The 12,877-nt window shown below is 47.3% G+C and overlaps 1 protein-coding gene across 1 annotated transcript in view; it reads right to left on the minus strand.

Annotated features, from left to right (window-relative positions):
- col5a3a (collagen, type V, alpha 3a) overlaps positions 1 to 12,877 on the minus strand; it is a 72,829-nt gene that overhangs the window by 43,948 nt on the left and 16,004 nt on the right. The window contains exons 5-11 of the mRNA XM_076266387.1: positions 7,777 to 7,899; positions 3,648 to 4,085; positions 2,363 to 2,482; positions 2,154 to 2,273; positions 1,882 to 1,935; positions 1,489 to 1,530; positions 1,076 to 1,138 (exon numbers count right to left, since the gene is read on the minus strand). Coding sequence (XP_076122502.1) covers positions 1,076 to 1,138; positions 1,489 to 1,530; positions 1,882 to 1,935; positions 2,154 to 2,273; positions 2,363 to 2,482; positions 3,648 to 4,085; positions 7,777 to 7,899 — 960 coding nt within the window. The remainder of the gene's footprint in view (positions 1 to 1,075; positions 1,139 to 1,488; positions 1,531 to 1,881; positions 1,936 to 2,153; positions 2,274 to 2,362; positions 2,483 to 3,647; positions 4,086 to 7,776; positions 7,900 to 12,877) is intronic.

The raw sequence follows: 12,877 nt of genomic DNA on the forward strand, positions 1-12,877 counted from the left end.
TCTTTATCACCCTCTCTCCTTCCTCTCCTCTCTTTGTCTTTCCCTCTCTCCTCTCTCTCTTTCCTCTCTTTATCCCTTTATCCCTTTCTTTTTTCTCTTTATCCTCTCTCTCCTTCCTCTACTCTCTTTGTCTCTTTCTCTCCCTCTTTCCTCTTTCTTCTCTTTATCCCCTCTCTCTTCCTCTCCTCTCTCTCTCTCTCTCTCTCTCTCTCTCTCCTTTCTTCGCTTTTTTCTCTCTCACTTTCCTCTCCTCTCTCTCATGCTGTAGGCAGCCTAAATGTTTTCCTCCGTATCAAAGCTCAATTTATCTATCAACTCACTGGAACTTATTAAATGCCAGAGATAATAGCCCCTGTCAATCACACGTCCTCCCCGGAGGATGAAGCCGTACTCCATGATGATCAGAGCTGAAATAAACGGCTGCGGTTTCACTCAAAAAAACAAACCCAAAGGTGATCGACATCCGCAGTGCAAAAAGATGCCTTTCACGCCACTGTACTCAAGCTTGAGATACTGCAGTGGTGCTTCTAGCGTAACCCAAATAGCTGAATGTAAAGTGGCTTGATGAGTTGGTAGATAGCACACATGAGAAGCCGAGGCATTTGGGAGGTTAATCTCTACAGTGCAGAGGCATCTGTCAATCGTTTAATTAATTCAGCAAAACTGTCTGTTTCTGTTTTGTAAAGTTCAGTCTAGCTAGTACAAGTGTGTGTGTGTGTGTCTGTGTGTGTGTGTGTGTGTGTGTGTGTGTGTGTGTGTGTGTGTGTGTGTGTGCGTGCGTGCGTGCGTACGTGTGAGAGTATGTGTGTGTCTGTGTGTATGATTGTATGACCTAATCTTCCCTAATTCTAACTGAAGTATGAGCCATTGTGTCCCCATGGCCAAAGGTCATCCCGCCCATACAAACATGCCTCTGTGGACTGTTTTCAATCGGTTACCGTGGCAACGTCCAAAACCTTGTCTCTCTCTCTCTCTCTGCATGCCATGCATTGATTCTGATTCAGATTGCCCACTAGGGCTGCTAGGGCAGGGCAATCTGGCCCTCTGAAGGCCTGTGCCACGCGGGCACACTCACCCTGTCCCCTGGGTCTCCTCTGGGTCCTGGAGGGCCTGTAGGTCCAGGGATGCCTGGAAGACCCTGTGGGACACACACACAATTCAAACTACTGTGTAATCGAGACAAGGCAACAGACAAAGAATGTGTTGATATGTTAGAAAAAAAAGTAGAATGAACAGAAGCAGTGTTTATTCACATACATTCTTTTCCTAAGTACAGTAATGGCAATTATTGCTATAAGGCACATGGACATGAACATGTTGTTTGGAATGACTGAATATTATTGAACAAAACTGGTCACTGATGCCCTCATTGGTTTATTGACTTCCTCCTTCCTGTCAAAGGGTTTCTTGTGTCTGGGATGCCTTTTTCTTAATCTAAGATTCAACATGGGAGCGTTCACAGTTGAGTGATGCCGAGCGAGAGCCTACCTCTGGCCCAGGCAGCCCAGGTGGTCCTGCTACTGATGTGCCCTGGAGATCAGAAGAGCACGGCTTACATTTCTGACACAAACCCATCATATAAACACGCTTTATTACGCCAGCATGACTACAGTCATTTCCTGTGTATTAGCCGCAATGTGTATAAGCCGCAGGGCAGTGTTTTATGCAAGGTAAAAAAATAAAACCATATTAATACCATATTAACTGCCCCCGTTTACTCATAGCTGAAGAAATTTTGCAAAATCATTGTATAAGCCGTGGCTAATAGTCGGGAAATCACGGTAGGCCTTCATAGAGAAAGGCTTTTTTAGAACATGAACTGAGCATAAACACATGGAATGTACATGTACATGTCTCCATGGTGCACTGAAAGGGACTTACGGGTTCCATGATGGCAGGTTCCCCCTTCTCTCCCTTCTGCAGTCCTAGTCTCTCCTAGGACAAAGGACACAGAGGAACAGACAATTACCAATCACATTTACTCCTGAAGATTTAGAAGATGTTTTATCCTAAAGCAATTTCAGCTAGAGTTGTTAGAGCCTCTAAACCTCCACTAGAACTTTAAGCACAGATGGAGAACATGGCTGAAGGGCCGGCAAGCAGGCTTCGGCCGCCTGTGTGTTTGGAATGTAGTTGAGGTTGTGTGCACATACCTCACCGCCCCATGTCTGCGCTCCCTCCCTCTCTGCTGGGCCAAAGCGATCATCGTAGACCTCATACTCTTCATACTCCTGCAGCTGGGAGTCATTCCTCAGCTCATCATACTCAATCATCTGGGAAGCCACATCACAACACTGGAATTGGCCTCCATGGTCAGAAAGAGGCTTGTCGTGGAAAAGGTTAACCAGATTATTTAACGTACCTCGTAGTCAGTGATGTTGGGACCCACTGTTACCGTGGAGACCGAGAGGTCTTCGTAAAGGTCGCGGTAGAGCTCGTCCTCCAGCTCCTCCACCACCGGCTCCTTCGCTGGCCTCTCCTCCTGCACATGGGACCACACTACATCAGAGTGATGTCACGGCAACCACAACCATGGAGACAACTGAGCAACAACACACTGTTTTGGCTCAACATGTCTCGACAAAGAGCAGGTCTGGACGTTCTGTCCTAAAGGTCAAACCCAGTAGCCTTGCTCAATGTCTCCATGTTGCTGACAGAAGAAATGCCACACACACACATACACACACACACACACACACACTAAGCTTGTTAGACACACAAGTGGAGTACAGGGTTTTAATCAAACACGCGGGGGGTTATCTTTAAAGCAAGCCTGTGAGGAAGCCGGCTAATTAATCATTTCACAAGCGGCGATGGCGAGATTACACTTAATTAGGAGGCAGTGATGGGAGCATGCGGTTGCCAAACTGTGACAGCGTGAAGAAACAACCATTAATGTTAGCGTTACAGAGAATTTCTGTCAGGGGGAAAATCTAAATGACTAGATGACTGATCTATTTCATAAAGAAAAACATACGCAGTGAGATGAAAAAAAAAAAGTCCTCTCTGGAGAACCCTATCAAAATCCTTCCACACACTTTAATGTGGTTACAGATAAAATGATTTCAGAGGCTGGAAAGGATTGTTGGCATGGTGACCGTATCACGAAAGACAAAATCTAGTCTGCTGTTGAGATGGATATCAAATGGCTCTCCTTGAAGTAGATGACTGAAGGTAATCACTGAAATGGATTCGCAGTGCTCTGTGAACTCAGCCAAGCATGCAAAAAACGCCATTAAACGCAAAAGCTTATCATAGCTGTAATATACTGCCTCTCTACTATAGCAAAGTGCAGCACACAAAAAGCATTAGAACCCATAATGAACAACTACCTCCAATTTCAATTCAGTCGTGCGTGAGTTAAAAATGTTTTTCACTATACAATATCAGCTACCTATTTCTATTCTACTGTGCTAGCCAGCTGCAGTCCACCATAGACTCCATGTATCCCTTGGTGGCCTGCAGCATGTGCTGGTTAGTGTGCGATGGGTGGAGGTGGAGTTGGAGGAGGAGGCGGCGTGGGTGCGAGTCGGGGTAGGGGCAGGGTGGGAGGGGGTTAGGAGGCGTTAGCTGGGTTCAAGCGGTATGAATGGGAGAGAAGGGTGGGGCAGTTGGGGGTACAATGACACTTGATTTGCTTTGTCTACCTCCACCCTGGACTCAGGCAGTGCTGTGGGCACCACTGAGGGGTCCTCCAGGTTTGATTCAGGCTCATGGGTGGGCATCTCTGGGATTTCTGACAAACCAGCAAGCTCTGGAGCATCCTTCGTTGGGGTCATTGCTGGTGTGGATTGCTCAAAAACAGGAAGTGAAGTCTTCCTGGAAGGGTCAAGAGCGAGATAATCAGGCATCTTTGTGGACACCCTCAGGAAGCCCTCCTCTTCCTCGGGCCCTTCCTCAGCCTCCTTCCTCTTCTTCCTTCCTTCTCTTTTCTTGCCCTTGCCCTTCTTGGACGAGCGGTCCCTCTTCTTCTTCGACCTGTCCTTCTTGCCCTTCCGGCCTTTTTTGGAGCCTTTCTTGGCCGGCTCGTCCGCTTCCTGGGGCTCGTCGCCTTGCATCATGTGGTCAGACAGAGAAGCGGAGGCCTTATGTGGACAGCATGGGGAGGGAGGTAGGGTGCGGTTGGGAGAGACAACAGAGATGATGAAACAACGCAGAAAGACTGGGTAGCACAGAAAAATAAAGACACCTCTAGCTCCCTTGAGCATCATGTGGCGCCTGGTTAGACTCTCTCTGTCCAAACCACAAGCAATAGATTTCTACAGACAGATAGAGACGACAGAGAAGATGGGGCAGAGAGATAGAGAGAGAGAGAGAGAGAGAGAGAGAAAGGAGTCATAAATATGTCTGATTGGTGGGCTGCTTAGAATTTCCCTAAGGTTAAAGGTCAACTCTCTCTGTGATGAAGGGAGATTGCAAGGGCATCCGGGTGGGACTTTGCCTGGAGTCAAAACATTATGTTTTCTGAGTATCTCATTGATGGATGATGTGGGAGATGATGTTGTGTGTGTGTGTGTGTGTACACTTGCGTAGGTGTGTGTTTATTTGTGTGTTTGTGTGTGATTGCATGCATGTATGTGAGACTGTTGGTGCCTACACATGTATTCAATTGTGTGTGTGTGTGTGTGTGTTTAATTGTGTGTGTGTGTGTGTGTGTGTGTGTGTGTGTGTGTGTGTGTGTGTGTTTACTTGTGTGTGTGTGTGTGTGTGTTTAATTGTGTGTGTGTGTGTGTGTGTGTGTGTGTGTGTGTGTGTGTGTGTGTGTGTGTGTGTGTGTGTGTGTGTGTGTGTGTGTGTGTACTGATATACTCGTGCTCAGCCTGTGGAGACACAAGATGAGTGTGTTGTGAATAGAGTCAGTGTTATGGCAGCTGAAATGGGTCAGTAACGTGAACAGTGCTGCAGGGTTTACAGATCACTCTCTCAGCTGTGGATGTCCAGAGCAGGCCAACTGGCCTTGTGTCTCAACACCATCTGATATGGACCTAAAGAGTCCTGGAACAGCACACACACACTTGCAGGCACACACACACACACACACACACACACACACACACACACACACAGAGAGAGAGAGACACACACACACAGAGACACACACACACACACACACCACAAACACATACACACACACACACACTCACACACATACACACACACAACCACTCCCCCACTTGCATACTCCCGTGCACAGACACAGACAGCCAAGTATAAAAAGATGTGTGAGTTTGTTTCAGCTCACAGCATCATCTTCCAGAAGAGTCAGGTCTCAGGGGTGCTCTCAAATGTGGGCCAGTGACACACACTCTCCCATGAATCATCACAAACAGCACAGCATCTCACATGGGAAACAAACAAGTGAGCATTCACACACATGCACACTGTACACGTGCACGCTATCCAGACACAACTGTGCTGCAGTGTGAACTACGTACATGTCATGTACACACACACACACACACACACACACACACACACACGTGCACACGCACACAAACACAAACACAAACACAAACACAAACACAAACACAAACACAAACACACACACACACATACACTTGTATACTCGGTGCACACACACACGGTATATTTTCAGTGCCTAAACACACACTTCCACACATGCCCACATACACACGCGTTCACAAGCCAACTCCACAGCTTCTCTCTCTGGTTCACCTAACAGATGCTCTGGACGTGAGCTCATGTACGATTTACAGACTGCTCCGAGTCCCAGACTGGCTTAGAGCCATAGCAAACACACACACACACACACACACACACACACACACTGAAGCACCATTACCAAAGAACACCTGACGCCGCTAAAAGACACGTCGCCACTGGCCCCTTATCAAATCTGTCGGAAGCCCCTCTATCTCTGTGACTTCCAGAGATGGCTCTCTCACACACACACTCTCACACACACACACGCACACACACACACACACACACACACACACACACACACACACACACACACACTCTCTCTAGCCTTGTTGATGCTCTCGATTAGCATTCAGTTTAGGGTGTGTTGGCTGGGGGAAGAGTGCGGGCTCATAAATAAAACGCTAGATGCAAAAGACCCGGCAGGTCGCTGGCAGAAGCAGCTCTACTGCTATGCACGCTTGTTTCTCATTTTATTGGTTGGCTGCGAGAGAGAGAGAGAGATGGGGAAAGAGAGAGGGGGGGTGTGAGAGAGAAAGAGAGATGAGAGAGAGGGGTGTGTGTGTGTGTGTGTGAGAGAGAGAGAGAAAGAAAGAGATAGAGAGAGAGAGGGAGGGGTTCTGGGAAAGCAGCCCAAAGCTCCCGGAGCAATCTTTGAAACCTGTGAGGGCCGGAATACAAAGGTGAACTTAAAGCACTCGGCAGCCTTTACAAAATGCACCTTGAGTAAAGAGATCTCAACTTGGAATTAAAGGATAGAAAAGCTCTAAGGTTTGTGAGGGAAGGATGAAGATTGACAAAACTTCTTGAATGCCTTCTGAAACAAAGAATACAGACAGAGCTAAAGATTAGTGAATAGTAAGACAGAAACTGTGGTCAACAGTCGGATTACCGCAAATGTGTGTGTGTGTGTGTGTGTGTGTGTGTGTGTGTGTGTGTGTGTGTGTGTGTGTGTGTGTGTGTGTGCGTGTATGTGTGTGTGTGTGTGTGTGTGTGTGTGTGCGCGTGTGTGTGCTAGGTGTGTGTTAACTGGTTCAGTCTGCACACCTTTAGTCAGGTTGCACAAACGCTATAAATAAACAAATGGACCCAGGGGTGTTGTCAGGAACTTGGCGAAAAGAGCTGAGATTGATTAACTCCTCATCCCTAAGTAATGCACCCAATCAAATAGAACTACCGTGCGGGGAAGGGCCCAAAAAGCCTCCTGAAAACAGAGACACTGCTTTGCTATAGACAACTACGGTCGTTGCCACACACTCACTGGATTCATCCATCAGGGAGAACATTTGTCAAAATGTCCTGACATTTCACAGAGACAAAGAAGGACACAGAGACAGAGAGAGAGATAGAGAGATAGAGAGAGGGATGGAGGGAGACAGAGAGAGGGATAGAGAGAGACAGAGAGAGGGATAGAGAGATACAGAGAGTGGGATAGAGAGATAGAGAGAGTGGGATAGAGAGATAGAGAGAGGGATGGAGGGAGACAGAGAGAGGGATAGAGAGAGACAGAGAGAGGGATAGAGAGATACAGAGTGGGATAGAGAGATAGAGAGAGGGATGGAGGGAGACAGAGAGAGGGATAGAGAGACAGAGAGTGGGATAGAGGGAAGAATAAAAAGGGAGAGGGAGTGAGGGAGACAGAGAGAGGGAGACAGCAAGTGACTGAGACCAACAGATAAACAACAAGAGAGCAGAAAAAAGAAAGAGGGAAAGAGAATGGAGATAAAGAATAAGAGACAGAGAGAGAGGGGCGGCAAAATAAAGAACAAGAGCCAATAACAGAGAGAGAGTAAGAGAGAGAGAAATAGTGAGGAAGAGAGAGAGTTTTTCCCTTTTATTTTTCTGCAGTATAGCACTGTTGCTGTAGCTATTACTGCCCTTTTAGTAGCAGTTACCAATCATCCTTTTGTTTATTTTTTCCTTTCATTATTTCATTTTTATCTCTATATTTTATCTCAACAAAGCACCATTTGATTTGATTTGATTTGATTTGAGAGAGAGAAAGAGAGAGAGAGAGAGGAGAGAGGGAGAGGGAGGAGAGAGAGGATGGAGACGGACAGGGAGACCAGGCCGCGGGGAGTGTCTCCCTCCAGTGGCGGGTGCTGGGCTCACCTGCGCAGGCACCTGGGTCTGGCTACTGTAGGGCAGCGGGGCATCACAGTCCGGGATGTAGTGCAGGCAGTAGTCAGCTGCGGCCAGGGGATCATCAACAATCAGCAGCTGCTGAATAACTCCCTGTTAACCAAAACACACACACACACACACACACACAGAAATATGTTTACAAAGGTGTTCAGCGACAGAGCAGGAGAGAGATTTTAGATCATAAAAAAAAAAACATTTCAAGAAACAGCAACAAACAGCAAACACTGAAACACAAAACATATGAGTAGAACAATGATGCATCTAACATTGTAAAGGCAAATTAAATGCTGTTTTTCTTATATATCATAAAATGCATCTCCCAAGTAAATTAACTATCTGATATGCTTCCAGTTCTCTGTTCCCGAGGTTCACACACACACACACACACACACATGCGCACACACACGCCCCTTGTAGCTGCATTCTTCTCCAATTGTATGCTGCCACCGCCTCTGTCACTGCCCCTGTCACCAAAAGCCACAGCTTGTTTACACATCAACACACACACACACACACACACACACACACACACACACACATGCACACCCACACACACACACACAGAGACATACACACACCCACAGACACACACCCACAGACAGACATACACCCACAGACACACACACACACACACACACTACCTAACGCACCCTTGCCTAGCTGAGCCACTAAACCAAGTGTGCTGCTACTCTGGGGGCCTCTAAGGGCTTATGACAATAGACAATAAACATGACAAATACACGCTGCGACTGTGAATCTAAATCCCATAGATTTATTATGCATCTGCCGCTTGCTGTTGACAATACTTTGCAAATTACAGGGTGCCTACACTGAGGAAGAAATCTAAATCAAAAGAGTATGCTTTGCTGTGAGCAGTGAAATGGAACGCTTAATAAATACTGACCCAACTGGGCTGTCAGTGAGGGGACTGAATGTTTGTTAATGGCTCTCTCTTTGTCTTTGTTACGAGTAAAGCAAGACAAGCAAAATTATATATTCACAATCCGTTTACGGACATTTTTCTCACTCAGGCCTTTCACTCAGGAGAACACTCTCTCATCCATGCCTTCCCACGCATAAGAAATGGATCAAATGACAGCACGTCTCTGCCTCTGTTGGAAGGGGATCACACTGAAAACAACAAACCAGCAGCAAAGCGCAACACAACAATTCTGAGATCATAATAACTTTATTAGTTTGAACAAGGTTGTCTCTCATCATGTGAAGCACTAAGTACCAACACCCTCGTAAAGAATGTTTATCTCTGCTTTTGACTGACTGCTCTAGGCTACATTGAACTGACACTGATGAGCGTTGCATTGTGCTCTGTATGCTGGACCAAGTTCAACTCAAATAAAACCTCAGCTTAAATGTCACCAGCGTAATGCTTCAACTGTTCCGCTGTTGAACTGTGTCAAACAATAGAAAATGTACTGTATCACTTTTATCGCTATACTGCTGATTAGTGTGATCCCCACTTTAGGGACACAGGCAGTGTCTTTATGTAATCACTGCTGAGTTTATGGATTATGATTACAAATATTTATTCTTTATGATTTATGTATGTAGGATACAGGAGCCAATAAAGTATCACATGTATATCATATTGTGTGATATATGATACCACAGCAGCTCTAAAGTATCATACTGTATGCATATCAAAAGGGGCTGCATGATACCTGATACTGCAGTGACTGTGAAATTTGTATATGCACAGTATATATCATAAGGTGTCATATCATATATGAGATATAGTGGCCTCTGTCTTGCACACAGACGCGATACCACAGCCTCCGTCTTGTCCAGAGATCAAAGGCCGAGCTCAGCGAGGCCGCGGCTCAAAGGCACTGGGCACATGGGAATTAATGGGCTTTAGGGCCTCATGGCTGACCGGCTACGTGTCCCTGATCACGGCTGGAGTCGCTCTTATCGGGCTGTCTCCACTGGCTGGGCATGTCTGCTGCCACTTGGGTACGGATGACTGGGAGTCACCCTGCGAGCAAATCTGTCCCAGCATTCCACGCTGGCCTTTGTGTCCACAGTGACAAGAGAGGAACCGGACCAACCCCCACACCCTACTCAAGTCTGTGTTGTGAACAACCCCCCCGCCCCCTGGCAAAACACACACACACACACACACATCCACACACACACAAACACACACACACGCACACACACACACACACACACACACACACACACACACACACACACACACACACACACACACACACACACACACACATTCTTGGCAGTTTGAGGGGTTTGGGGGGCTGTATGACTCACAGCCACTACTGCTGTTCTTGAGTCAGTCCACACAACAGCCACAACCCCACAGGTGTGCTCCCGTTCCAGCGTCCTCATGCCAATGTAACCATGGTGACTGTGAGAACGAAAGCCCAGCTGTCACCAGCGAACCAATCCAATAAAGGCACAAAAAAAGTTAAATTCACATTTGCCAAGAGAGGCTGTCCAGGGAAGAGAGAGAGAGAGAGAGAGAGAGAGAGAGAGAGAGAGAGAGAGAGAGAGGGAGAGAGAGAGAGAAAGAGAGAGAGGGAGAGAGAGGGAGAGAGAGAGAAAAAAAACATGCTGCTAACACCCCTGAATGCGCTCTGTCAGAAGCCATTATGAGAGAGGAGTGCATTCACAACAACCGCCTTGTCAACAAATCTCACCTCTTTCACCCAGCCACTGCAGCATAGCAGAAATATCTCTCACACACACACGCACACGCACACACACACACACACACACACACACAGCAATACATATCCAGTCAGCTGTCTGACGGCCAAAGGAGTAGTCAACTAGACGCTAACCCGGGGTCTCATGCAGCACTTCCCTTCTCACTGACAGAAAGTGGCTGCTGTAATCGGAGCACAGTAACAGGGCTGGCCTGACAAACACAGGCCTGGATCTTATCTGGGTCTAGGAAAACAGATGCAGAGGAACACACAGGCCTAGGAGTCCATCCAGGCCTGCAGAGAGCTGGGTGGCTGTTTGCTTTAATATGCATGAGTGTGTGAGAATGCGTGTGTGTGTGTGTGTGTGTGTGTGTGTGTGTGTGTGTGTGTGTGTGTGTGTGCATGTGTATGTGTGGGTGTTGAGTATATATGTGCATGAGTAAACGTGTCTATGTGTGAGAACTGAGAGTGTGTGTTTGTGTGTGTGTGTGTGTGTGTATGTGTGTGTGTGTGTGATGTGCAATGGAACACATCACTGACATCTCTCCAAAGCCTTTTCCAAAAGGGCTTTAGCTATTTGTAGGCAATCTGGAAGCAATAGAGGCATTAGCTTTGACCACAGTCCCCAGGCTCCCATGCCGGTTCTCCCACGCTGGGACAACTGGGCCGGAACACAAGCCCCTGGATCCCCCCGGAACCGGAGGCCTGGGAGTATGAGTTCCTGAGAATGGGCCGAACTCTCATCTCCCCCAGTACCAGCCTCACCCAGGGTCAGGGAGTCCTGACCCAGATGCAGTTAAATTAAAACCACAAGGACAGCACAGTGTGTGTGTGTGTGTGTGTTTGTTTGTGTGTGTGTGTCTGTGTGTGTGTGTTTGTGTGTCTGTGTGTCTGTGTGTGTGTGTGTGGGGGGGGGGGGGGGGGTTATGTGTCTGTGTGTGTGTGTGTCTGTGTGTGTGTGTGTGTGCGGGGGGGGGGGGGTTATGTGTCTGTGTGTGTGTGTGGGGGGAGGGGGGGTTATGTGTCTGTCTGTGTGTGTGCTCTTGTGTCTATTACTGTGGGAGAGGCTGGAAAGTGTAAGACCAACCTGGTGGTAATCAAAAAGCATTAGTCATCACAAAAGCTCCGACAGCCTCTCCGTATGAAGATTAATCACACTGAGAGTCTCAGACCAACAGGGCAGGCTCGGCTGCCTCACTAACAAAAACATAAATGTATAAATCCAAGCTCTTGAAAGGCAAACCTCCTCATGCTACATCTATAGAGGAATACTGAGGGAGGGCCTACTCTAATCTCGGTAAACCTTTAGTGCTACAGGGAGCCGTCCACTATGAAAGGGTTACATGAGGTGATGCTAGTTGGCGTGTGTCTCAGTAGGAGGGGCCAGGAAGCGTGTGTGTGGATATCATAATATGTGGGAGGGGTTTGTGGATATAACAGCTGCGTGTGGGAGGGGTTTGTGAGTCAAAGTAATGGCGTGGGAGGGTTTATGAGTCAGGTGATTGACAGCTGGAGGCTGAGTGAACTCATTAAAGGAGAAGTTGCCACGTGTGCTGCTGGGCTGGGCTAACCTATACAGAACATGTACTCAGGCCATGTCTGCCGCTGGACTTGGTCTCCGTGGAGACAGTCAGACAGCTGTTATTAAGCCATTAAATAGATACAAGTCTGTGAGACAGTCTCTCCTCCCTCCACCTCTCTCTCTCTCTCTTTTTCTCTTTGTCTTCTTTTTCTCCTTTTACTTGATTTTCTGTTTATCCTTCTCTTCTTCTCTGCTTCCCTCCTCCATCTGTCTTTCCTGTTTTTTCTCTCTTCTCCTCTATCTTTCCCTGTCTTTTCTGTTCTTTCATTCTCTCGCTCGCTCCCTCTCACTCTCTTTCTGTCTCTCTCCATCATGAGCCAAGCAGACAAAAGGCCTTGAGGATAAAGGGAGATATGGGATCTCTCCTCTGCCCCATTTAACTAGGAGCTAGGAGACCAGCTCAAGAAACAAAGAGATCAGAAACAAGGTTAAAGTAGACCATGCTTATGTTCCACCCTCCAGCCAGCCGGCCAGCACACACACACACACACACACACACACACACACACACACACACACACACACACACACACACACACACACACACACACACACACACACTGTTGACCCAGACATTTGAGAGAGTTTGCAGAAGCTGTACCCAGTAATGTGAGGGCCCTTCCGTATCGGATGTCTCCTTCAGTGATTTCTCAAAGATAGCTCAGACACGTTTAACGCAGAGGCTCAAGTGCCTGTCTGCCAAAGGGCACAGAGAGCACTGACAGACAAATAGCAGACATTCCGCTCAAAGAAGGATCAATAACTGGTCAAGATGTCCAGGTAAGCACTCACACTCACTCTC

The sequence above is a fragment of the Alosa pseudoharengus genome, unplaced genomic scaffold, assembly GCF_046254945.1.
Source record: "Alosa pseudoharengus isolate Yale_2024_CS ecotype anadromous, Long Island Sound unplaced genomic scaffold, YU_APseudo_1.1 YU_APseudo_1.1_scf_4, whole genome shotgun sequence".
NCBI lineage: Eukaryota > Metazoa > Chordata > Actinopteri > Clupeiformes > Clupeidae > Alosa > Alosa pseudoharengus.